The sequence below is a fragment of the Merops nubicus genome, unplaced genomic scaffold (assembly GCF_000691845.1).
Source record: "Merops nubicus isolate BGI_N331 unplaced genomic scaffold, ASM69184v1 scaffold2320, whole genome shotgun sequence".
Classification (NCBI taxonomy): Eukaryota; Metazoa; Chordata; class Aves; order Coraciiformes; family Meropidae; genus Merops; species Merops nubicus.
In genome coordinates, this window is record NW_008580686.1 from 117801 (window position 1) to 143934 (window position 26134).

Sequence of the window (26134 nt, forward strand, 5' to 3'; positions counted from 1 at the left end):
CACAGAAAGGATCTGATGTGACTAACAAAAAGAGGAATAAATAAATCAATATACTGACTTATGGTACATAATGCAGCAAAGGAAGGGACAAGCCAAGCTAGATTCCAACCACACAGAAATCACCATAGGAGTTGCCAAAGAAAAACATCATTACATACATAGCCCTCATTCTGTCCTGATCTCAGATGCCTGTCCCACCATTGCTGAAAGCTCTTACTGCAGTAGACAGTCAGAGACCTCTTCCAATAACGTAACCCAATCTCCTCTCCACACTCCCTGCAAATAGAGTCAGCTTTTATACTATTAACTTTAAAGGCAGGACACCTGATTTTAACACTAAAGGCAAGGCATCTGGTGTTAACTTCCTGATTCGTCTTCACCCAAAGTTGGCCAGGCCCTGAGAGAAAACCAAGAGGAAGGTCTCTCCAGCCTGGTTGTGGGCATCATCCATATGTCAATCTTGATTCAGGGCTTGGGGTTTAGACCCCAGCATTTCAGCTAGACACTCACAGCACTGAATAAAAACACAGTCCTTGCCCTCTAAAGTGTTTCAATAACTTTGCCTTTCTTGTGAACAATGTCTTCCTAGGAAGAATTACTTCCTAGCTTACGTATGACAGAGAAAATAAACAGGAGCCATTGGTTTATGAGTAGGAGAAATGTTTATGAAGACTGTGGTGTGGTAAGTAGTGGCATAATAATATGCTATAGTTTTAAGGTTTCATAAGTCTGGACAAAGACTCAGATGTAAAGAGTTTGGTGGTTTCAGCCAAATTCTGAAAGGTACTTATATCCACATGACAGAAAACCAGCACAGAATTTATGTATGATTGACAGTGTCTATGCAAACACCACACGATCGGGATACTAAGACTATCATGGGTCATGATTGAGGTGTATTGACAAATATGTGGAGGGGAGCCAGAACAGCTTCTGCTTTCACTGCCTTTGGCTCAGTTTAATCCTACAAGACCGTAATTTTCAAGAACACACAATATTTCAGCCTCTCATACCTAAAAGCATTGAACAATGGCGGGCAGGCATCCTTTGAGTCTAAATTTCAGCAGTAGCCTTAGACTCTTCTGTTCTCTGGAAGCCACTCAGCAGCAAGCCCTTTGTTCACCTCAACTTCTTAAATACATACATACTCCTTTAAAAAAAAAAAAAAAAAACACAACAGTCTTTCCCATACTTTTAATAATAGCTACCTTCTCTTTTCTTGCTTTTTAAGAAGATGACTGCGAACAGAAACCAGTCACCACTTGGAATCTCATATACCTAAGGTATTGTAACAAAGGTGTCTTATTTCAGATGAAGAAAACAATAGCTGGGTAAGTGGAGTGGAACATGTGGATTAGGGGAACCATATCCCACCTAGCAAAACAGGAGAGAGAGCTTCATGCTCTGAAAGAGCTAAAAAAAAAGACATGCTGCTCTGTCTCATCTTAACCAGCAATCACCTAGTCCTCTACGTCTCTGAAAGCTGGTATTTCAGGTGTAGAATTTTCTTGTTTGAAGGAGCTTTAGCAAAGTACTTTTAGACAAGGAAAGAGCACATGCAGATGAGCAGGACACTAAATTCAAAGTTTCTCATAATTTAATTGCTTTTTTTTGGGGGATAACATTTGTAAAACCATGTAGTAATACAAGACCCAAATTCCATTTTCAAACACATATGGAGTCTTCAGGAGCTCCCAAATGCGCTTGTCATGTCAGCTGCAGCTGCACCAATATGCATCAATACTTAGGATATGCCTTCATAGCAGACTGCAACATAATGCAGACATTTAGATGATGCTCAGCCAACCCACCTCAGTCCTGAAAACATACAGCATGACAGCAAGGCAGGGTCTGCAGCATGGTAAACTAGCCCACTGTGAACTCCAAACAGTGGTGCTCGGATACCTGGAGTCAAAGTTGATTAGTTAAACTAAGCTTCGGTATCTACTCTGCTCATGGTAACTTGATGTCTCAAGTCCCTATTATCTAAAATTCTGGGTTCTTGGAGTCTGTGAACATTTTTCCTGCTTCATTACCCTTCCAGAAAAGACTAGCAGGATCTCTTGTCTTCAGAAGAAACCGCTTTCAGGCAAGTAGCAAAAAATGGTAGAACATAACATAAAATAAATTATCTAGGACAGGCAGATGTTATGCAGATAGGTGTTTTCAACTCTGCAGTCACTCATTCATTATCTGCAGTGTACAGAGCAGAAAGAGCTACTGCAAAGAAGCAATTGCAGGATGAAAGAAAAGCAGCAGAAAGTCCTATCCTGGAGACCTACTCCAGCAGAGTCCAGCCAATATTCTTGCTTATAGCCCACTCACCAGTGAAGTTTAAGGGAAGGAAGGGGGATTTTAGGATGACAAGGCAATCGTTCATCTGCAAGCTGAGCCTTGTGCTGTAATTTTTTCCAGTCTCTCTCCTTTTCTGACTTGGAAAAATTATTTTAAATGCTTAGCTGTATAAAAGAGGTTTTTGTTCTTTAAGTGTCTGTGAGGAAGGGAGACAGAGAAAGTGACAGAGAGAAATAGATGCTCTCGAAAGTGAAGTAAATAGCACTGGCTAAAGTCCGATAGTGTGGGCTGACTGGGCAAGCTTTCAACATTCAGCACCGACTGCAGCCCTGACCTGCAACACCCCTGCTCTCCTGCGCCGGGCCCCACTCAAGCAACGACAAGCCCTGGTGCCAGACCGAATGGTTTTGTGATGCAGACAAATGTCTGCTCTGATGAAACCACCAAAACTAATTTTCGTTTTCAACAGAAGCCAAGATTCGTGCCCAAAAGATGAGAAGGCCAAGTACATTTACTCACTGTGCCACCCAAGTCACTAAAAGATGCAGTTGTTACAGAGCTTTACTTCAAGGGAAAAATATGCCTGACAAGACATTCTCTGCACCTCTTCTTGTTTATAGCAGCATACTGTCTTTTTGAGCCCTCACATTGTCATTCTTGTTCACCTTGTTTGCAAACGGAGATAATTTTTAATAGGCAAGGACCAGAAATGGATCTGGTCATGCTCACTAATCCAGACAATACCCTGCCTTGCCAAACTTCACTTTCAGGACGTAGCCTACAGTTCACCATTTTTTGAAATATTTAACTCTTCACCAGCCCATTAATAGCTTCATCACACTGCAATTGATTTTAAACCCAAACTGGCCACACACCGAGCAATTGCCATCACCGAGGGAGAGCACCAGCCAGCTGGTGCGTACACTTACTCCTGTGCGCTGACGTACCAAACAGACTCCCTGATTCTCCCTGCGAGGGACAGGCCAAGCCACCCTCAAATCAGAAAAATAACATGGTCTGTAACAAAGACAGTTGCTGACAGATTGTTTAGGATCAGCAATAGCTGTTGGACCTATTCATAGTGCTCTCATGTGATCCTCGAGCAAGCAAATGTACATTGCCTTTCCAAGTCATGTACGCCGCTGTTACACAGTACTGTGAGCTTACAATAAGCTTCCACAAGCTTCCATTTCACAGGACAAACTAAAGATGCTCTGATTCATTGGCACTGCATCTTTTATTAAGTATTTCAGGTTTTGTGGAATACCTTCCTCAGTAAAGGCTGCGTTCCTTTATATGTTCCCTAAATTGCTCAATATATAAATAAAACTTATGCTTGAACATTGATTTTATTTAATGCAAATGAAAGGAGCACAGAAGTTATTCTGGAATCCTGGTACAAGATGGGAGAGCACAAAATCCAGTCTTTATTCATGTGTAGCTCACAGTCAGATTGCTGCAGAATCCACGTTTAGGTTTACATATTGGATTTATGCATGTGCCAATCCTAGTCAATCTAAATATAAGTTGATAATCTCTTTCCTAGATTTAAATTTAAAAAAAACCCTCATCTTCAGAAGATTTTGCAACAGTATAAGTTATCATTAATTTCTTAGTAGCTTAATAATCGATTCTATCTACATTTAGAATCATAGAATAATAGAATCCTTTAGGTTGGAAGGGACCTCCAAGATCATCAAGTCCAACCATTGAGCCATTAGGGCTCTAAAGTCCTCTGCTAAAACAGATTTGAGACAATGGTGATGCAAACATATCAAAAATTACAAAGGAATTATTAACCCTCCACTCCATATAACAAGTATTCATGTCAAAAAATCAAATGTCCCGTTTGATACTCTGTACCATCTCATATAGTTTTTTAAATCATTACACCATTTCCTGAGGTGTTTAGTTCAAGAATTTTTTAAGTGGTAATGCCAATGCAAATTTGATTCCAAGGTCTTGCTTTTCAGAGATGCACGGGGAAACTTAAAATCCAAGAAGGAGGTACTGTAGAAGATGACAGAGGATGTCTACTGTTTTGATGTCTACCATCAGTTCAGGGAATTCTGTCCTGAATGATCTGCAGGTTAGTCAGTTCTGCTAGGGGATGGTGGTTGTATGCAAAACTCAGGTTCTGTTTGAATCCAAATTAACCTGCCGGTGTATGCTAAGCCCTGAGGAATACAAGCAACCACAGCCTGACAGACAGTACATCTGAAGGGCAAATCTAGTTGTCAGAGTCATTGAACAAGTAAGGTGAGAGGGCTTGTTAAGTGGTGCAAATGCACCTTAGCCCTGATGACGTTTCTACGGCTTTCCAGAAAGAAGGGCCAGTACTGGCAGCAGCTGAAAGGAGCCCAAAGCAGCTATGGTGATGGTGATGAGGAGGGGTGGGAGAGCACTAGGTACAAAATGTCTTGCTGTGGTTCTTTTACTAGTATTAACAACAGTTTTGACTCTCAGAAAAAGTATTGTTGCAGTGATTTGTGAGACACTGACACATTGAAGCCTTGTAAGGAAATACATTTCTACAATGTTTCATAGGTAGAGGTGGAACCAAATGGTCTATTTCTCAAAGAAGGATCAAGAGCTGACTTTCAGAAAAGGAAAACTTCCATGGTTCAGCAATACTGTGAACTCCACTGCAAAAGCAAAAAAGCAGGAAAACAGAAGAATAAAAAGACTGAAGAAAAAAAAAAAAGGCTAAATTGGCTGAAGTTGGCAATACTGATATGCACAAGGTAAATAAATAGTAACTATGTCAGTGAAGACAGCTGTTAATTTGAAAATCGAATTCTTTTTAGTCCTTTGAACTGTCTTGTTCTAATGCATTGAAGGAATTATTAAGGAAATTTCTAGGCTTTTAAATATAACATGCTATATATCTGTGTATTAAACAGAAAGCAATTACTATATGTAGGAGTGAAACACAGTAAAACATTGCATGGTTCATTGTCATGCCTATTTGCTTACATTTTACTTTATTTTTATTTATAATTTCTTAAATGCAATGTTCTTGGCTTCCTGAATGACATTACAGCTAAGAAAATCCTTGGTAAGAGAACGAAACAAGCACCACTAGGAAATCAGGTGCAAACTTCTTACCAAGTCTGTTTGTTTATTGCTATGACAGCACAGTCAGTTGTCATAACACAAGCTTTCAGTAGTATTTCATGAGATGTTTTTAGATCTGCCAGTACAAAAATGCAATTTTGGAGTTACGGTAGTAGTGTGCAAACAAACCCTGTCATATATCTTGATCTTGCACAATGCACTAGCCCTGAACTACTGCTGAACTTAACTCCCAGCACGCAGGTAACCTAAGTGACTTCTAAGGAAGTATACATCATCTAAGGCTTTGTCTCACTTATACATCTGGTATCTTTCAGAAAGCAGAGAAGAAGAAAAAAATAAAGAAGAAATGTGCAATTTGCACATTGTCTGTGCAAATGGAACGAAAGACAAAAAGCCGAAGTTGGTTATTTATTCTCTTCCTTTCTCACAGCCAGCCATTACCTGGACAGAGCAATGTAAATCCCTGTATTCTGTTTAAAACTGTATCTGCTGTGGTAGTTAGTGTTTGTGGTTCCTGGTCTGGCTGCTTTTACCCACGCAGTGAGAATTCTACAACTCAGGGCCTTGCATGTAAGCTCCTCTTTTGCACCTCAGTGTCCTTATCTGTGGCGCAGATAACCTTCCTAACTTTTTGATTACCTCTTAGGACTCAAGTTAATTCTTCAATATGGCCATACATCTCTGAAACTGATGTTCAGAATTTATCCCAAAGAATTCACTACAATATTTGTTTTTCCTTAAATTGTGAAATGAACAAAACTGTCAATTATTCCTTTCCTGATCTTTACCTGGGGGACTAGAAAACAGCAATGGATATGGAACAGTTCTTGTCGTCTTACAAATGGAAACATCAGTTAACACCAGATATTTCAACTGCATGAAAAACACTTTTAAAAAACGTATAAATCTGCTGAAAGAATTTACTTTATGGATTCACTAGACCTGCTCAAAATTTCCTGAAAATGGACCAGCGATATCCACCCACTTCCAATGCAAGCATGGTGGTTAGGCAGCGAATGCAGTTGCCACATTCAGCAATAGTCCAAGTGAAAATCCAAAAGGTGTCTTACATTTTATGTGTTAATTCCCACACATGCTTGTCCTGTATGAATTTAAAAGATACAAAAATAGAGATGCAGATGACAGTGCTTTTTGGCTACACTTGATATGGGTAATGACTGATTGGGCTTTGATACCAGATGTATTCTCAAGAAGCCTGTGTACCGTGATGCAAAGGGCACCATTAACTTCAGACACAGGGAACCCTTCCATTCGCTCCACCAAAACCTAGAAGCAAGCACAATGAACTCAACCGACCTCCCAGGGGCACTGTTTCATGTCCTGCCACCACCACTCAGCATGTTACATGTCACATCCCATCTGCCCAAAAGTAAGTAGCACTCAGGTGATTTCCAAAAATCCAAAGACAAAGGCAATTGCTCACATGGGTAAGGAAAAGAAACAATATCTGGGACACAGACAAATTTACGCATCTTAATGTTGCACTCCTCTTTACAAGTGGCATTCCAAAATTAAAACTGAGTGGTAGAGATTAATATTTAACTTATAAGAGAAAGAATAGTGAAGGGACATTTGTTCTAAAACCAAAGCATTAAAACTAAGGGAATACAAAAATAAGGTAACAAATTCAGCACTTACAATGCACTTACTTGCAAAGAAGCTAACAACTCTGTTGAACACAGCGGTCTTTGGCTAACCTTCATCAGACAGTTCAAACGCCAGCCATCCACACAACAGCCTAGAAGAGCTTGTGGAGTGCGGAGCTCTCCTCTCAGCTGCTGTGGCAGAGATATAACTCATGAGCTGTTCAGGGATCTGGTGTTTAGTATGAGTGGGTCATGTAAGCCTCCATGTGCTCAAGGGGAAGAAGTAGGTTGGTTGAATCACTTGGGGAGGGGCAGGGTACTGTCTATACCTTCTTTCTATGGAAGATGCTGAGATGACCAATTTAGACAAGACGCTTGAATTTAACTGAATTTAGAAGAGATGACTCCCAGGAAGACTATAACTGAGCAATTTTACTTGGTGAGATTCCAGATTATGTTGAATTGATTTTGAAGATATTTTAAAATATTTTTCATGAGGAGCTTCAAGCAAAATGAGAGAAGTAAAAAAAATCCTTAAAAAGACACTGAAAGTGTCCCTGCCCTATTCACTCAACTGCCCCAGACCAAGATCAGTCCAAAAAAGGTCGGTACACAAGAGCCTTTACCTAAACCTCATGAAATTAGTACTGGCTTTGGCTGAGCCCCAGAATTTCTTTTAATTTGAAAGGGAGTTTCACCTGTGTCAAGCTTGCAGGATTGAGTTTAATATTCAAGTTGTACAGAACAGGAACAAATGGGACTAATAAATCTCCAATAGAAATTTAGAAGATTCTTCTGATTTAATAAATTTAGCCAGGGGGCAATTGTTATTAACACTTGACACAAAAAAAGGCATCCTCATTTCCACTAGCAAGCAAATTCCTTACACATTTCATCAGAATTTAAGACACTATGTCTTACATGTTTTGAAAAAGGAGGACTTTATGACTGCTCTTTTTCCCAGTCACAGTTATTCAAATGTGGCTATACAAGCTCCTTGGCTGTCAAGTCATTCCTTCTACTAAGCTGTCTTTTTTTAAATTGTAAATTGATTCATAGCACATGCAAAGAAAACTAAAAATGTCTATTTCTGCAAGATTCTCAGGTGCTTTCATCCTTGAGTTCTTCAGGTAGACATTTAATGCACATTTCCTCCTTTTCCAGCCAGTTTACATGGCACTGTGAGCCAGCCACTTAGAGATAAATGCACATGGACTGAAGTATTCTACAGGCTGCATAGCTCTTTAAGTATTTCCTTTAAGGTCTTGCACACATATGTAAAAGAAAACAAATTAAAGATTATTTGCAGATTTTGGCAATGAAAATGAGGTGTTAGTAGCATTCTGAGCTGGCAATAAATTTTATTTGACTGTTTTATTACTTCAGGGCAAAGGCAACTGTTTCTTTTGGGGAGCGTTTTAGCAGCATGAGATGAGGGTTTACATTTTAATGCATGGATAGTTTTGAAACAAACTCAGCATTTTGTAAATGATAGTGTACGTCAGACATAAATACATATTTTGGTTGTTTTGCAACAACATCTTCCACATTTCTGAAAGAAATGAGGAAATTGTAATAAATCTTGCAAAACAAGGTCTGGTTCCTGGAGTGCTAAAACATTTTTATGTCTAGGCAAATGAAAATAAAGTGTGTCTACCCAAGCAAAGGAGACTGTGCTCTGCAAGCTCCAGGCAGGCAGTGTCAGCTCAGGCTGAGCTGAGGAAGGTCTGAGCACAGCAGAGTCTGGTGGCTGAGGCTCCACAGCGCTCTGCAGCTTCCAGCTGCCTCAAAGCGCCAACAGAGCCAGGAGGCATCTGCCTGGGAATGAGGCAGGGCTGCCTCCCGTCTGCTTCCAAATGCTGCATGGGCTTACAAAGCAATGGATGCAGATTACTTAAAATCACAGAGCAAGTTGGTTACAAAACTGTTCAGCCTTAATTTGTCAGGAACTATCACTTCAGGTCTGTCCTGCTCTGACCCTACTCCCTAAGCTATTTGCTCTTTATCACTTCAGAAAAATATTAGGTGAGGTGGAAACTGTTCTAAACCTTTCAAGGTCATATATGAATTGTTTTATTAATGTAATTAATTGTATTTTAAGAATAAGTCAAGAGACATCAGGGCTGAAGAAGTTTCTCCTCATTATTTACTCTTATCTATCGCCAAACCCTACAATTATCCTATTTATCTCTGTTTGGGGAAGCAGCACAGAAACACAAAACAGCTGATGGTCTAGAGCCTTTGTACAGTTGACTAAACAGGCAACACTGCACACTATACAGGGCACACAGAATCAGCAGAATCTGCAGAAGCATTTTCTGGCTGTGGTCAGCTTGCCTGTTCCAGTGACACACCACTATTTATTACTGTTCTTTTTAATTTCCCTATTTTTTTCCACCTAACAGAAACAATTACCCATCTTAATTCTTCAGAGCTCCCATTTATCTTCTATTTAAATGTGGAGTCAAGGAAACCCTAAAATTTCGCACTGGAAAATGTATGTACCTATACTGGACATCATTATTTATGTACAATTTTAATAGGAATTTTCATGCACCACAGGCTTTTAATTAAGGTGTCGCTGTGCTATCAATTACATCAATTGCTATATCATGTAGCTTCTCTGGGGGGGTGAGGGGTGTGAACACTTACCAGTGGCACTGGCCTACAAAGACAAATAAGGGTGTTTTTTTTCACCCATACAGACAATATACAGTGGAATAGTAATCAGAAAATAAAATAATATTCCAGACTCAAGGAGTCAAGAGTAAATAAACCAAATAGATACAGGGAGCACAACAAGGAAATGTACAGTCCTAGACAGTGAATAGTAATTGCAAGGATAAAAAAGGCATCATAAAACTGTCAAGATAAATGATTTAAGAACCAAGGTCCCAAATTACAAAATAACTGAGGTACTTAGCGTCATCAGTACATTTGAGAATCACTGGTTGTCCAAAGTGTCGCTTCCCAATGATTTTCAATAAGTATCCCAATGCCTAAATCGTCAGAATATAGGATTGGAATCCTATGAATATATAGGACTGGAAGAAAGAAATGAGCCTAGCTGCCTGCATTAATAAGCAACCATGAAGCAGACACTTGTATGAGGATGCCCAGATACTTCACGCTGCAAGATCCTTCTTACCATCCTGTACCAAATGCAGAGCTAGAATGAAACCTATGGCCCTGGAGCTGTTCCTCAGAACACATTTTAATTCAGCAGCCTCACTGTCATCCCAGGTCCCTGCAGCAGTAGGATATTCATGAAATAAAAACTCCTAAATTATTCCAGGAAGGTGACCTCTACCATTTTACACAGGATATTAAATAGACCCCAGCTGTCTCCACTTAGAAGTGACTTAGTTCATATGTTTTACAGAGGTCCATTCAGCTGTTTCCTGAGTTATCACAGAATTGAAGTTACTTTCTGTGAAGAAAAAGTCAAACTTTCTGGTGATTCCCCTTACCTACTTTTCATGCAGGCATGTCTCGGTTTTCAAACATCACAACTGCCATCTATATGTTCTGAAATAAGAATCTGCGTCTCGACTGTGAAAATGTGGGACTGAGAAATAACTGTCTTAAGTCTGTTTGGAGGAAACATACACAGCAGAGCTGCTTTTTTTTTCTTCCCTGAATGCGGGAAGACACAGTAGTCTTCATTTCCATGAATGCCTCTGCACATAAACCCCCACGGTATACGGCTAGTGACCTAGGCGCAGTGCTGTGAATGGCCAATGTGATTTCATTTCAGAAACAAGAGAAGTGACATGGACTGAGATTTTCCAAAGCATAACTTTTTCAGGCTTGTGAAAATGTCAGTGATTAATATATTAGAAATGCCACGATAATCATGTGCATTCAGACAATTTCAGTTAAATAATTTCAAAAACTCAACAATCTTTTGGAGAAGAGCCTCCATTTAAAAGCTGACAAAATGATATTGCAATATTTTTCGATAAAGGATGTGCTCTGGGATGAATGAGTTCTGGAACTGAGTGAATAATGCAATTTAAAGATGGCAATTTCATGTTTGAAAGAAGAACAATTAAAATTACTTTAAATGTCACAAGAATTGAAAAATTTTATAAGGGTCAATATTAAAAGGACACGCATAATCCCATCATCTAAATAGTCCTTAAAATCTTAAAAATACAAATTTGTACCGCACACAGGAGGAAAAAAGCCATTTGTTTAAAAAAATTAGTTCTGCTGCAATTAAATATTCACATCCCCTGTTCAAAAGCATGCTGCAGTGGATTGTGCCCCAGTGAAGTTAAGCCATTAGATACTTACTTTTATGGATATTGCCTGGGATCTTTGCCACTCACATCAGGCTTTATAATTTTCATTTACTCTTCCCAGAATACATTTAATAAAATTTATTGGTTTATTATACCTAAGAGTGAGATGATATTTCACTTCCAAGTTCCAATTTTTCAGTGTCAAGTAACTTTTTAAAAACAATTATCTTTTCAGATTTTTTTGTTTCCTCTGGCTTGCTCTCATTCCATTGCAACTTTTTCTTTTAACTTTAAAAAGAACACTGTTCACTTTTAAGACACAGACTTTAAACTAATTGTAGTCCTATATGTCAAACAATCCTCATCCACATTACAAAAATAATAGTTCTAAACTTCCTGATATAAATATAGCCAACTCTTGAAATTTTCATGTTTTTTTTCTGTTCCACATACACACACACATGCAATATGCATATGCAAACAGCTTACTAGAGTAGCTTATTTGCTTTACTACAATTATATTGTTTTAGCAGTTCTGCATTAAAAAAAAAGCTGTTTTCATGGTTTGCAAATCAAGCTATAAAAGAACTAGCTCCAACAGACACTCAACATAAATGATAGAGGAGAATCTGTTAGCATTATTGATCGATTTTAATTTTGCAGTCTATTATCAAGCAATGTGGGCTGACACATTTGAGATTCTGGAAAAATAAAACTTTAAATTTAAAAAAAGAAAAATCCAGGAGATAAATGTATAGTGCCATTGCTTTCCAGGCAATCAGGTCTTGGATAATTTCAGAGTGGAATGTAAGTTAGACACCAGAAATATGAAATTATGTGTAGAATCAGAATCTTATCAATAATGAGATAATTAGCCCACTTAGTGGCAAATCCTATATGGCATGAATATGACAGAGTGAAGGGAAATGAGAAAAATATACAAGACAAAGTACATCTGAGAAAGGGTTGAAAGGTGCCTTACACCACTTGTAAACTGCATGACTGGCTATCTCCAACAGATATCTTCAGCTACTCTTCCTATTGTAAAAAAAATAACAAGTTTTGAGAAAAATTACTCTTGCTGGAGCTTAAATTTGGTACAGGATAAGCAGACAATGGCCACCCATTCCCCTCAGTGCACTAATGCCAAGCTCAGACTAGAAGCAGATTGTCTCCAGTCAGTACATTGCACAGAAACCCACACTCTGCTATTAGGAAAAGTACTTCATTTTTGCCAACTGATAACAAAAGTTTCTTGTACAAACATTTACCAACAATCCATAAACAATAGACTTTGCTAAAAAATAAAATCCCTCATAAGACTAATTTCTTATTCAATTACCTCTAATTTCTCACAATTCAAGTGCCCTCTGATTTCAATACTAGCTTTTTGTTCCACCATGCCCCAAATAGTTTCCTATTTGCTTTTGTAAATTCTCTTATGTGCTGCACAGACTCCCTAGTAGTGTTTCAAATATTCATCTTCACACTTGAACGTGCTGACTGGCATTAATCTCATCGAGCTGCAGCAGGCTACAGTTAGGTGCCCACTCCACATGCACCAGCTGGGCTCTCTCTGCAGTCAACAAGCGAAGGGCAGGCATTTCCAGAAGGCAACTCATTCTGCTCCAGGTGGGGTGTGGAGGGAGAGTAGGATGAATTATTCTCAGAAAGTGCATCCTCCCTCTGCTCTGGGATACAGTATACTTTTACTAGTCACATGGTTAAAGTTAGATGTCTGCTTACAATTATCTTACATTCCTGTTTCAGTTTTTTATGCATGGCTGTGTACCTGCTGTGCCTGTCATGATATATTGGAACAGGGCAATAAAAGGGGTTGAGAAAGTCTGGTGTCTCCCTTTGACATTCCCATGCCCTTCCAGAGAGTTTGAGAAACCAATAAGCTTAAACTGTCCTGCTATATCTAATGCCCAAAAAAAGGCTATAGATCCAGAGGCTATACAGGGAGAAGCAGCAGCCAGGATATCCAGTGACTGGACAGAGCAGCACACCAGGGAAAAGTACATGAACCAAGAGACAAAATGTGCTGCTACAAACCTCTGTCTAAGTACCTACCATGCTAAATTCAAGCATCTTCATATCCTTCCTTTTGACTGTTGAATTTTTGATTACCTTATGTTTGTTAATCTCTCTTTTCTAAAGCCTATTGTTACTACGTCAAGCCATGTCTTCAGTTCCAGTCTCTTTTCTATTTGCATTTTTTCACTTCTACATAAAGATTTGCTTTTGAAATAACTGACATTACCAAAAGATGTTTTAATATGACTAAATAAAATTAAAAATTAATAAAACCTTCTTGGTCTCTTAAGAAGAGACAATATGAATAATAAGCAGCATAGAATTAAGCAGTGCCAAGGAACTTTTTTTTTTTAACTGATGTTACAAATGTAAAGGCAACGTGATGAACAGGATTCCATGCAATATGAGATGCAGGTGCACAGTTCTGCAGAAGTGCTGACTTGTCTGGGCCCTTCCAAGAATGCCAAATCTTTTAAGTTTAATGAGATATTTAATTCTGATTTTCAGACTATAGTCATTGATTCAAACCTGTCTGGATAGGGGTGTTATTGCTTTGATCAAAACTTGTTGCTCAAACAACAAGTTTTGATAAAACTTTATCATTTTATAAATAGCAGATATGAACATTAAGGCAACAAATTGATTAGAGATGTCTGCGAGGAAACCACAAAGATCAGTGTACAGGGCTATCTCCATTCACTATCTAGAAGGTTATCTAAGGATAAATAACATACTAACTAAAAGTGCAAGTGCAGATGCTACTCAATCTCTGTTGTAAAGACAAGTACAAACACAGTATGGTATTAGATAAAATTAGCAAAACAAGATTCACCTTATAACCTACTTCCCAGCAGAGAAAAGTAATACAGGTCATTAACTTTCATCATCCAAAGAAACCTGGAAATCAATAATAAAGGTTCTAGTGCTGTGCCAGCGAATGACACGTTAGACATAAACTTTCAGTGCTGTACAACAACCAGAAAAACTCTAATTGTAGCTATGGAAACATTTTCTCTTGAAGAAGGGAGATGTACATTGTACTGAAATGACTGTTTCTGTGACGCAACCTGGAGTTTGAGGGCAAGTACAGCACTGTACAGATTGCTCACATGACAACTCAAGAGATAGATATCAAATATTTCAGGGGGTATATACTAAGGTAGAGAGGGATTACTTGTGATGCTAACAGATGTTGTGGTGAGCAGAGCCCGCCCTAGGCAGGGATCAGCGTGCGGAAGATCTCGCGATGTAAGGGAAAGCTCAGACTGCCCACGAGGGGCCTTGTGGGTGTGGCTTGTGCTATATAAGCAATTGCAGCTGCGCAATAAACGCCATTTGCAGCATCCTTCACATTGAAGCCTGTGTCTGCTGATGGTACCCAACGGTAGAGGTTGGGTGGCAGAGATCCCGGGGATCGGGTGTCGGTAACGACAAACAGGGAATGTAATTAGGAGGAGCAAAACAGATCAACAAACACTCTGAATTCATACCAGTGAAAAATCTCCTAATGAAAACTATTTTTACACCCCATGTTGGTGAACTCAATAGTTGCAGCATCTAAAGATCTCAATGGTAAAGTCTCAAATGTGCATACTTGATGGGACACCCCTGCACAGTCTGCCTGTCCTAATGCATTTTTGTCCATCTTAACATTAGGAGTTTATGATTTGAATAGCCAGAGCTGTTTGAATCAGAGTAGCTTTATGGACTTTAACTCCACCAGCAGACACACACACTCAAGCCTTAAATTTACAACTGCATTCTTGGATTAGCTGGAAGATGCGGATGCAATTCCCCTGTTAGTCATGAGTGTTAGGCTGCTCACATAGATGAACAGTTAACTGGGCATGTGGATTTTCAGAACATAATAAAAGAATAACCAAAAGATCTTCCTTCAACTGTAATCTTATGGTTAAAATATTGTATATATGATGACCCACTACTGCAAAGTCAGGACACTTAAAAATCAGAACTTTGTTTTCTGGAGAATACCATCTGACTATAATTTATTTTGAAGGGCTGTCATTTATTATGAGACACATTTATATTCTAGACAGCCACAAGAGGTTTTTTTAGGAAAATTATTTGATAAGGGCAACTGAAAAGCAAAAATCATATATAATACACAATAATGTAAATTTGGAGAATCTAATTTCTTCTTTAATATGAAACATAAAAGAATCAGACACATCTATATGATGAGGAAATGTTTAGATAACCAAAGCTAGGAGAATGACAGAATGTGGGAATCTTACTGAAACGGATACAATTTTAACACCAGAACCATATATCTATGATACCATATTTCTGTTTATATATTGGGCTCTATTATAACTTTATTCAAAATGCTGTTGCTAGGGATGTTTAAGTTTGTTCTAAACAAGAGACTTTAATACCTTCTATCTGTTTTTAATATGTTGGTTTTTTTTTTTTTTTTAAATGTATGATTATATATTTCTATGCATTAAAGGTTTTCAGGTTTTTGTAGAAACAGTTATGGGATGTCCAATTCCTTGTCACAATAAGTGAAAGATAAATGCGACATTCAATGGCTTTAGAGCTCTCCCTTTTTACAGGGAAGGAGCAGAGTAGGCAAAGTCCTCTAAGGTTCTTTCACTTCAGCAGTAGCTGTGTATCCAAATGAGTCCTTCCCCAAACATCTAAGCACAGTCAGTACATTCCCAACTCCTACTGCCAAGTTAAAATGAAAACGGTCTTAGTTCAGAAATGATTGAGGTGGTTTGCTCTAATCAAATTAAACCCGCCAAATGTTCTTTTCAAAGGTAACTGTCTACTCTGCAGCTGTATGCAAAATACCACATCAAATGTGAAAAAAAAAAAAAAAAGAGTGATAGAATTCTATCCTTACAGTAGAGCCCTGGCTCCACAGATGAAGAGAAACAAAAGCACCAGTGCAGCTAGGAATTACATATACAGAAAGCTCCTAGAAATATGCTAACTTCATATACAGTGAACAAAATACTTAAATTTCCAGTTTATAATTAATTGATTTCAGGGAGAAGGGAATTCTCTGACATAGTTAAACAGCAACAAACACCATCAGTTGTTTATCACAGTGACCATGCTTCAAATAGATCTTAAAAGACTAGCCAAAGCTTCACATAAAAGAGAAAAAAAATCACATAGTTTTTTTTCCATTCCACTTCTCACTTCCTTTCTCTGTTTCTATCAAAATATGTAACATTTTACACTGACTAATGTTGCAAAAGTCCAAACTCAATAGGTTTCATTTAAACTCAGTATGATTCACTGCACTAGAATTGAGTTTTCAACCATTAAACAAGGGAAATTCCTGCAAGATTAATTCATGTGCAACTTCTGTATTTATTTCCTTTTCCTACAAAAAGATCGGTCACCTGTTAATGATAATCCAGCGTGATAACCAGTCAGTGTAAATATGAATGCTTTTAAAACAGCATGGAACTTTTTGCTAAGTTTGTAAATTGTTTGCTAGGTATGTCATGGGAAGCCTACCCCAGGGGAACTCTACCAGTACCAGCAAATTGGCACATTCCAGGTATCCGAAATCATCACCTGGTCCTAAAATTATGTGGGATGCTTCTTAGGCTAGAGACTCATCTTCTTCTAAAACCATAAAAAGACATCGAAAGCATCATATAGAAGAGTTTCTTCTTACTCATATAAAAATTCCTTTATTCAGCCTAAAGAAAACACAACACTGTTGTTAGGATTTTAAGGCCCGATTTTAAAAGGATTATTTAGTGGGATATTTTGTTGCGACATTTCCTAAGAAAGGGACAAATTTTTGGAGCCTAAGGTAAATAAATAAATAGGAACATCAATACAATAATTTGGATGGAATGAGGTATCTTAATACTGTTCAGAAATAACAGTCACACTTCCACACTTTGATGATCATCTCATCAGAAGTTTCCAAAATGGAAAGTGCCAAAGTATACAATAGGAAAAAAACAGTCCTTGGAAAATTCTAAAGTTATTTGTTTAATAAATACAAATGCTTTATAGTTTAAAGGTATAGTTGTTAAATTGTCATGCATGCATAAATATTTTTCAGAATATAAGAAAAGTGTATGAAAAACTGACATAGGAGGATAAATTCCTTTTGAATGAAAAAAACACAGCTTAGTAATATATTTGTATATAGGCACAGTTATTTTTTGATAATTTGTTAGATCATTAAGAATCAACTTGTTCAGCAACATTGGAAAACAACTAGATTTCATGTAAAGAGTGAAAACCAAACGTTTTATGTACACCTGTAAAATTTTGGAATGAAGAACAACTTGTATTTTATTTACAGTTATGAACTTTATAAAATAATTTTAAAACTTCAGAACTAAATTAAGTCAACTAAGAATTACTACAAAGAAAAATAATGACTCTTGATGCCAAATGCACATTATTGCTGTACCTGTATAGTTATATTGTTTATTCTGCATGACTTATTTTAACTTTTAATAGAAAAGTTCTCTAGAAATAAGGCTTCAGGTAATGTAATACCTGAATAAGAATTAATATCTGTGATTCATATTCTCATGTATATTGTCCCTGAACTCTATTCAAAAAAGCATTTTAAAATTCAGTACATACTTAATATCATAGCTATTTCTATTCTCTCACATCTGTGCTAAACGTTGAGATACGATTTAAATCCCACCAAGTGTATCTGAGTGACTCAGTGCTTTGGTAAGTCACGACCTCCAGCCTACTCTCTTTCAAACATCTGAAAAGCGAGCACTCTGCTTCTCCCTGCCCTGTTCTGCACTTCAGCTGGTGGTAGGTACCGGGAAGCAAACTGGTAAGTCCCAACTAATCTACCCTGGCCCCTCTTTGCTGGGGTGGACCATCCACCCTCTTGTTCTTTCAAGGCTCAGTTGTAAACCCTGGACCCCGCTGCATTAACCCAGGGGGTGCTGATGCTTGCCTGGTTGTCACAGGCTGTCACCAGCAATGGTTGTGGTCAAATGAGTTGGTTTTCCACTCTGGGCAGGACCCAGCAAGACTAGATCTCTCCAAGAACAGCATAGACTCAACCATCCACAGATTTAAAGAGAGAAGGGAGCACTGGGCATAAACTAAAATGACTAATATTTATTCACACAAAGACTGGAAATATGTTTTTTTGTAAAAAGCTTAGATTCAGAATAAGATAAAATACTTTTTGAAGAAAATTTGAATTTGAAAATTTGAATCCAGAAACTGAATTTCCTAAGGCTCATAAGGCTATTCCATATTCAGCCCTTCCTTCCTGACACGCTCTTATCTTGTCCTGTTTCTGGCAGACCATGTATTCAAACTAAATCATCACATCCATTACTAATAAACAATTCATATGGACAGGAAGAATATCACTTATTTTCCCTGAATGTGAGTATTCTGTGGACTGTAGGGTTGCAAGCAGACGATGACAGGCCAGAATTCATGTGCAGTCACTTCACAATGTCCTCTGCCAGCTTAAAATTCTCAAATTCCTACCTACTGCCTACTCCATTCAGGGTCAACCACATCATTCCCCTCTGACCTCTTGCCACCAGAGAAGCCATATTTCCAAGTAAGAAATATATATCCATATATCCAAGTAAGCAGTTCCTCCCTCTCCAAGACCTTCTCAGTGTCCCTCCTCACAGTGGTCAGTCAGTGCAGGGACCATCTCACTTCTCCAGCCACGACCATCCTCCAGCCTGGAAATGCCTCTCTCCTGCCAAGGCACTTCCTGTCTTCACATCTGCCTTGAAGACCATCCTGTTTGTGTTAGACTAAAACTGACTCCGAAGCTTGTTCAGTTTTTCCTTCCCATTACTCATCTACCTCTTCTAACTCAGCTGAGACTCATCTGCCACATAAATCCCTTTAACCTTTGCAAGTCTCAAGTTCAGTTTCTTCTGCTTCACTCCATCCCTGTACCTTATTTTACTCTTTCTACATGTAAGGCAATCCCTCCCTGTTCCTAGCAATGTAGAGGTATCTATTTCTTTCTCTCCAGGGGCCTTCCAGATGTCATATGAGTGATGCTACACAAAAAATAAACTGTGTCGCACAATACAGCACACTTCTGATCTGTAAGAATGATGTCACACACTAGAAGTCTAACATTAGCTTGGCAGAAAAGGGAAGTAAGGAAGGAAGCAGAATTCACTGGAGACAAACACCCCCCAAAATAGAAACGTTTCATTTGATGGGATGGAACATTTCAGTGATTTTGAGAAGATGATCCTTTAAGCTTACAATAATAAAGCCAGTAGCCAGTATCAGCATCACCACAAACTGGAAAGAGAAACAAATTTAGCTACTGCATTTTGAATTTTCTTTTCCCTCTGTAGGTTCCCATATAATTTAAGTTTCAGAAACAGAAAAAGCAAAACAACTACAAGTGCAAATTGCCATACTAAGGGTAATGATGAACTGTTACAGATATGTTCTGAATGCTTTCTCTATCAGGTTAGAGAGGGAATTTTAAGCTATATATAAAACGACATCTTCTAAGTACAACATCTTTTTAAGCACCAAGCCATTATACGCTTCTAGAACCTTTGAGCAGAGTCAAGTGCTGGTCTTTATGTCAGGGTACATGGGGAAGGAGAAGCCATGTGTGCCTCAGCCTCTTCCCCCCACGCTGAGGTTGCCTTCCCAAGGGAATGAGTTGATGGGCTCCATCAAGTAAAGTATCATGTAATCAAGAGCTATCAGGATAGACCACTGGACTGCAAAAGCAGAGGAAGAAGCAACATGAGAGTACTGCTGTGCCATGGAGGGCAGTTTACAGTGTCTTTTGTCTTTCAATGGATATAAAAGAACATAAAACCTTGAACATAAAACCTTGCATAAATGTGTAAATACCCATAATTACTGGCCTTCCCCCACGCTGATCAGTATACCAAAAGGACAGAGGAATACAGTTACACTTCAAGCTAGGTGGATCATTATGTTGAAATGAAGTCAGTTAGCTGAGGCACCTATTCTGCAAGTCAACAGGAAGGAGAGAACCAAAATTTGAAATTGCTTATTATGTGGTACTGATCATCTTGAATGGTGAGATTTCAGACACTTATCTTTGAAATAATAACCCAGATTAGATTATACTTTAATAGATTATATCCAATATCATTTTGGCTATTTTAAAATTGAAGGCTAATGTATGAAAATACTAAAAAGGTTGTATTTATCAAAAAACTATGAGCCAAGAAGCAAAAATACACCATTTTGCAGGTTTGCTCTCTTTGCTTGAGGCTTAACACTATTAAAACTGTTAAATATATCTATGTTAGAAAACAAGTACAGCAAGAATTGCAGTATTCTGTCTTGTGTATCACCTTCCCAGAGTGCAAATTCATGGTTTGATGGATGATTAACATTAGGGGAAAATTATTCATCTGATTACCAGCAGGAGAGAGATGAAATAAACACAATATATTGCTGAATTTAGCATTATAATCACAAGAATTTTTACAGATATATTGCAGCAGGGAATACTCTGCAGTTTTACACACAGGAATTTCCTGAATCTAATATGTCATTTATTCCTGCCAATCTTTTCTTTGTCTACATATATTTTATTTTTCCCAAACAGAACAGCACTAGGCTATGTAAGTGCTGGACCAACTTTTGCAAGATTCAACTACTGTATATAGTACAGCTCCAGTAAAGCATTACATCTTATTATCTGAAAAGTGAGCTAGAGGAGCACCTTAATCATCTCACCAGTTACAAACAACATTTCAAAGCCTTCAAGACATCTCATTTTAGAACAAATCAGAGTAAGACTTACTCTTGATTCTATTTATTTACTTTGTTTTGTGAAGATAAACAGAATAGAGTAAGATGTCCTTAGAGAAGCGAACTCTATACAAGGGCAAATATGAACAGGAGAGGATTTTAAGCACATAGCTAACAACCTTTTAGTCGCATTCCCCCCCTGCCTTTCTCTATATTGTTTCTGAGAGTCTTAAAAAAATTTTACAGCAGTCCTCCGGGCCATATTTCCATTACAATCAACAGTCCAAAGACTTTCACTACCATTACTTTACTAGTGAAGATTAGACTTCTTTTCACTTCTTAGCTTACACCTCATTTTGATGCATTCTGCAGTGAAGTCTTACCTAACTTCATTATCTGTCATTGTAAAAGGAAAGGTGTGGCAAAAAATGTAACTCTTTATTGTATGGACATGGGAGCAGTCTTAGAGACAAGGAACACAAAAAAAAGCTCTCATAAGTAGCAAGAAGTAGCACGGAAAAAAATAGGATAAATATGTTGTTTAAAATTTAGACATTTCTACTTTATGCAAAAGATTCTCTTCCATCCCCAGCGCCAAGCACTGGAAACCAGCTTTGACTGTAAGTGTTTCTCAAGATTTTAGAATGGAATCAATAACTGCCATGACAAACCTGGGCTGCAGTGGGGATGCTGGCCCCGCATCCTAGCTCTGTGACCAACAAAGCCATGGAGCTCTACCTCTGCCTAGCAAGTACTGGGTCATTTCCTTACCAAAATGTTCTTATCATTCAGCTCCACTTCGTGGAGACAGAGAAGCCCTGGACTGTGGAGCTCTTTACTGTACTCTCTGGAGATGCCCAGGCCTACCATTTGAATTCAGCATGACACTGAGCATAAGTTCATGTGGCTTGTGATTTCTGCTGTTGCTGTCAGCTGATTCAGGGCACCAGAGCTGAGCTGAGCACAGGGCATATGCAGCTCATCTGTTTGAAGTCTGCCTAAATTTTGACTCACAGAATGACTGTTGGTTTGCATTCAGCAACTCATGGATCACACATGACATTACTTGGAGCTAACAGATTCAAAGTTATATTTGCAGTGTTCACTTATTTCTCTCAGGCTAGCTGCCTGTAATGTTAAAAAAAAAGTTAGATGTCCCCTCAAAATAAAAAAATAAAAATTACTTTAAATATTTGTGTTCTTATCTCAATGCTCTGAAAATGATGTACATTTTCATGCAGTATCTAGACAATGCATTTGTCATGATTTTCATTTAGTAGCCTGGCCATACCAGTTGCCAGAATGCATGCCCAAACAATGAACAATTTTATGAGCATAGTATGTTCAATAATTCAGTACGGCTAGGGCAGCTGCATAAAACTGCAGACCTTCCTTTACAGTATTTCCTTTTCTGAGTATATTTACATAATACAAAAATAGACCTTTAATTTCAATAAATCACAAACTCTTCTACTGCATTTTGTAACAGAACTGGGGTAGTTAAACATTTTCAAATAATCTTTCATTATAAGGATATGATCTGAGTCACTCCAAAGTGCTACTTACAGCTTCATCTGCTCTACGATTAAAAACATGCACAACAGAGGGGAGTTTTTAAATAGCATTCCTCACATTTTAGAAGAGATAATGTTTGAAAATGCTTCTTATATTCCCCTGTCTGTTTGTGGAAAAAGGCATGCAGTTGAGGTTCCAGGCATATTGATACATCAAAGACCAACCCCTTTCATCTGAAATGCTGCTTATGGCAAAAGGCACAGGCTTGACAACACCACTCTGAGTATCTGGAACACACATTCATTCTCATACTGCTGGTTGAAATACTGCTTGCAGAGAATGAATTTTCATTCAAACTTGTAAAAATACTTTTAGCTTCAGTGTGTTTATAAAACACTATGTTGAGATTGCACTGCACTTAAACCCAAGCAAAACAAGCCTGCAGCTGCCTAGCCAGCTCATCAAATAGCTCTTTAGAAAACAAGAATTTTATTTCTATGATTTTGCTGAATTCAGGATTAGAAAGCTCTTTAAAAAAAAAAAAAAAAAAACAAAACCAAAAACTCTTACTTCATATGGAAAGATGGCAATGGCAGAAAAATTTTTAAGTATCGCTGCGTTGAATTATTCCCAAACAAGGTTTACAATTTTCAAATATGTAAATGTTTAAATCTGGACAAGTAATTGCTCATAAATTATTGGGCTGGATTTCACTGATTTTGAGAACTCTTAATTATTTCTCTACTGCCAAAGAAGAACTTAATCTGCGGTCTTCTGCAAACCAACCTACCTGATTTGGTGATCAAATATAATGTGTTGTCCACACAAAAGATGCTCTACTTTCTAAATTTATTGACTAAGCCTCTGCAGTTATTAGGGTACAGTCAAAATAATGGTTATTAACCAAACTGTGGATTTCCTTGATTGGCAATTGAAAAATGTGAGCTACTGCCTGCATCCCATTGCTAACTGCAGTGAGACCGATGACATGCACTCCATTATCAGTAATTCAGAATACACATGCTTTGCCTGTTCAGTTGAGACAGCAATGAGACTGTTGTATTATGCTGCCTTGAGATGAACAAAAATTAATTTCTCTCAAGCTATGTACATTTTTATTTTAAATGTTATTCTCTGTCTCACCTTTCCTCTTGCACCTATTATAAACCCCCTCATCTTAGACTCTAAAACAGGAAGATCACAACTACAACCCATTTTGAAGTTCACCTCTAACTTCAGAGTTTCTCTAGGACTGAAATTGGTGTATTGGTGTCAGTGAAGTATAAAATATTTTCCTTTTGCTATGTAATATGTACATATAATAATGCAAATAGCAGGAAATATTCTTGTTAACACAGCATCAGCAGCAAAACACCGACCAGTTTCAGATCATTGCATACCTGAGTATCCTCAAAATGAAGCTTACTTCTTGAAGTTCGTAATACTAATAGAAGACACTCACAGGCTGCTGGAGGCTTCCAGCTACAGAAAAATGTAAGGGGTTACAGCAGAGTGAGCCTTATCATTGACCTGCTCAAGAACACAGGTCACTTATCCAGGGTTTATGCTACTGACATGACTGAAAGGACATTCTGAGGCTATTGTCACCATTTTGCAAGCATGGCCTGACACTCTTGGTAGCACAATCATCAGTACATGGTGAAATTAGTAGCAAACAGTACCCAACTGTAAGGTTGCCTGCAAAGCTGAAAGTCTGATGTTGTTACTTCTCTTTAACACAATTATCTACAACTCCCTATAAAAGCATCTAAGAAGGTGCAATGCACCTTCCACTACCACTCATAATCTGCCATTTTGATAATGAATAGAGTTGCTAAAAATGAGCTACAGCTGGCAGAACTAACACTTGAGACAAAACAGGGAGACAGGTTTTTTTCATTCTCTCTTACACCTGAGGAAACTGTATCTATGGCTCCTTGCCCATCCACTCTAACACTTAAGTCACACACCTATGCCTCTGGAGATGGGTGTTTGTGTGTGTGGGAGGTAATGCACAGGGATGAGGTGGGATCTGGCAGGCAGCATCATGGCCTACCGAAACCTCAAACCACACTTCATGTACACAGTTTAGTGCTCACTTCATCCACAAACTAGTGTCCTGTCCATTTATGCACCTGAAGTCTTGCTTGCCCCATTCATGTATTAAAACCAGGACCCCACTGACCTGCCCCACTTCCTCACCTGACCACATTGGGGTGCTCAAACGTCTCCAGGTGCCTCAAAACTGCCACTTCTCGGATGGTGGACAGTGGCATCCCCTCCTCGCTGGTCTGCACCCGTACCCGCTTCAGTGCAACAAAGCGACCTCCGTTCTTCAAGTCTCGGGCTTTGAACACCTTCCCGTAGGCTCCTTCCCCAATCTCAGCCACACATTCATACTGCTGGTCAGCTAGGTTTGTGCTGTCCTTATCCATGCTGGTGCCGCCCCTCTTCCTCCTGTGCTCCAAGTGCCTCCAGGTGGCTCTCGGTCTCGCGTTCTGAAAACTAGCACTTTGCTCGTGTTGCAGGTAGGCCACGCACTTGGTACCTCTGCCAGAGGGGTAGTAGGAAGTTCTCGCCTTCCTGTCCTTGTTCCTCTTCTGTGCAGACCCTGATGCGCCTCGTCTTTTGGCCACCAGGAATTATACAGTCTTTGGGAGCATTGTCTGTCTACAGCCAACTAGATCTGGAGGAGAAACCAAGTAAGAAAAGTGCGTTTAGTTTACTTCATTACTTTGCACTGTTCAGAAACTGAGAAAATGAAGCTAACACAGTAGATAGCTACAAGCAAAGCAAAAACTTGGTGCAAAGGAAGACATTGACAATGAGGGTGACACATGTATCAACGTCTTTGCGTGGCCGATACAACATTACGAAGTTATCATGGTCTGCACAGAGGGCTACAACACAAGAGCTACAGAGCACCCGAGTGCTGCAGGGTTTTACTGGCCAACGGGCTGAATACCACAACCCTGTGAGACATGGATGGTGGGGATGGCAGAGCTAACTACGCATGTGTGAGAGGAAGTTATGTCCAGGAACTTATGTCAGGATTGTAGGACTCAAAGGTTTCTTCAGTGCACATGATGGAGCCTTAGAAATATATTCCATGTTGTATTACTGTTATTTATTTGTAAAAAGTAGCATTTGGAGGTTTCAGCCTTGATCTGCTCTGCCCTGTGCTAAGCCCTGCATGAGCACGTCACGAGACACAAGTTCTGCCTCACAAAGAGCCTGTGGGGAAAAGAAATGTGGAGATTTAAATGGTACTAATAATTTACTGAGCATTGTGTGCTAAGGTAGATTTAGAAACATACATTTCAGCAAAATTATTAATAAACAAGACTTTGGGCTGTGGACACTGCTACTGTTGGCTATCTGGCTGGCAGCTTCTTGCAGAACAGCATGATGAAAGTTGGTCTTCAGGAACAGCAAGCTCTGCTCTGCAGTGCATGCGGCTGGAGAGCACAAGCGCTGCATCCAGCTTCATCCACACTTTCTGCAGGACTGTGGGCAATTCCTCTCTCCCCACAAAGCTCCACATCAATACTCCTCCTTCTCCCTGCTCCTTTTTAATACAATGAGATTGTGACCTCTGGGGCTGTAACCCTCTCCTACACCACAGCTAGTGTGCTA

At 38.8% G+C, this 26134-nt stretch overlaps 1 protein-coding gene across 1 annotated transcript in view; it reads right to left on the reverse strand.

Moving 5' to 3' along the window:
• LOC103781837 (cyclin-dependent kinase 6) overlaps nucleotides 1-24933 on the reverse strand; it is a 125506-nt gene extending 100573 nt beyond the window's left edge. Inside the window, exon 1 of the mRNA XM_008949596.1 lies at nucleotides 24701-24933. Coding sequence (XP_008947844.1) covers nucleotides 24701-24933 — 233 coding nt within the window. The remainder of the gene's footprint in view (nucleotides 1-24700) is intronic.
• Nucleotides 24934-26134: the final 1201 nt, after the last annotated feature.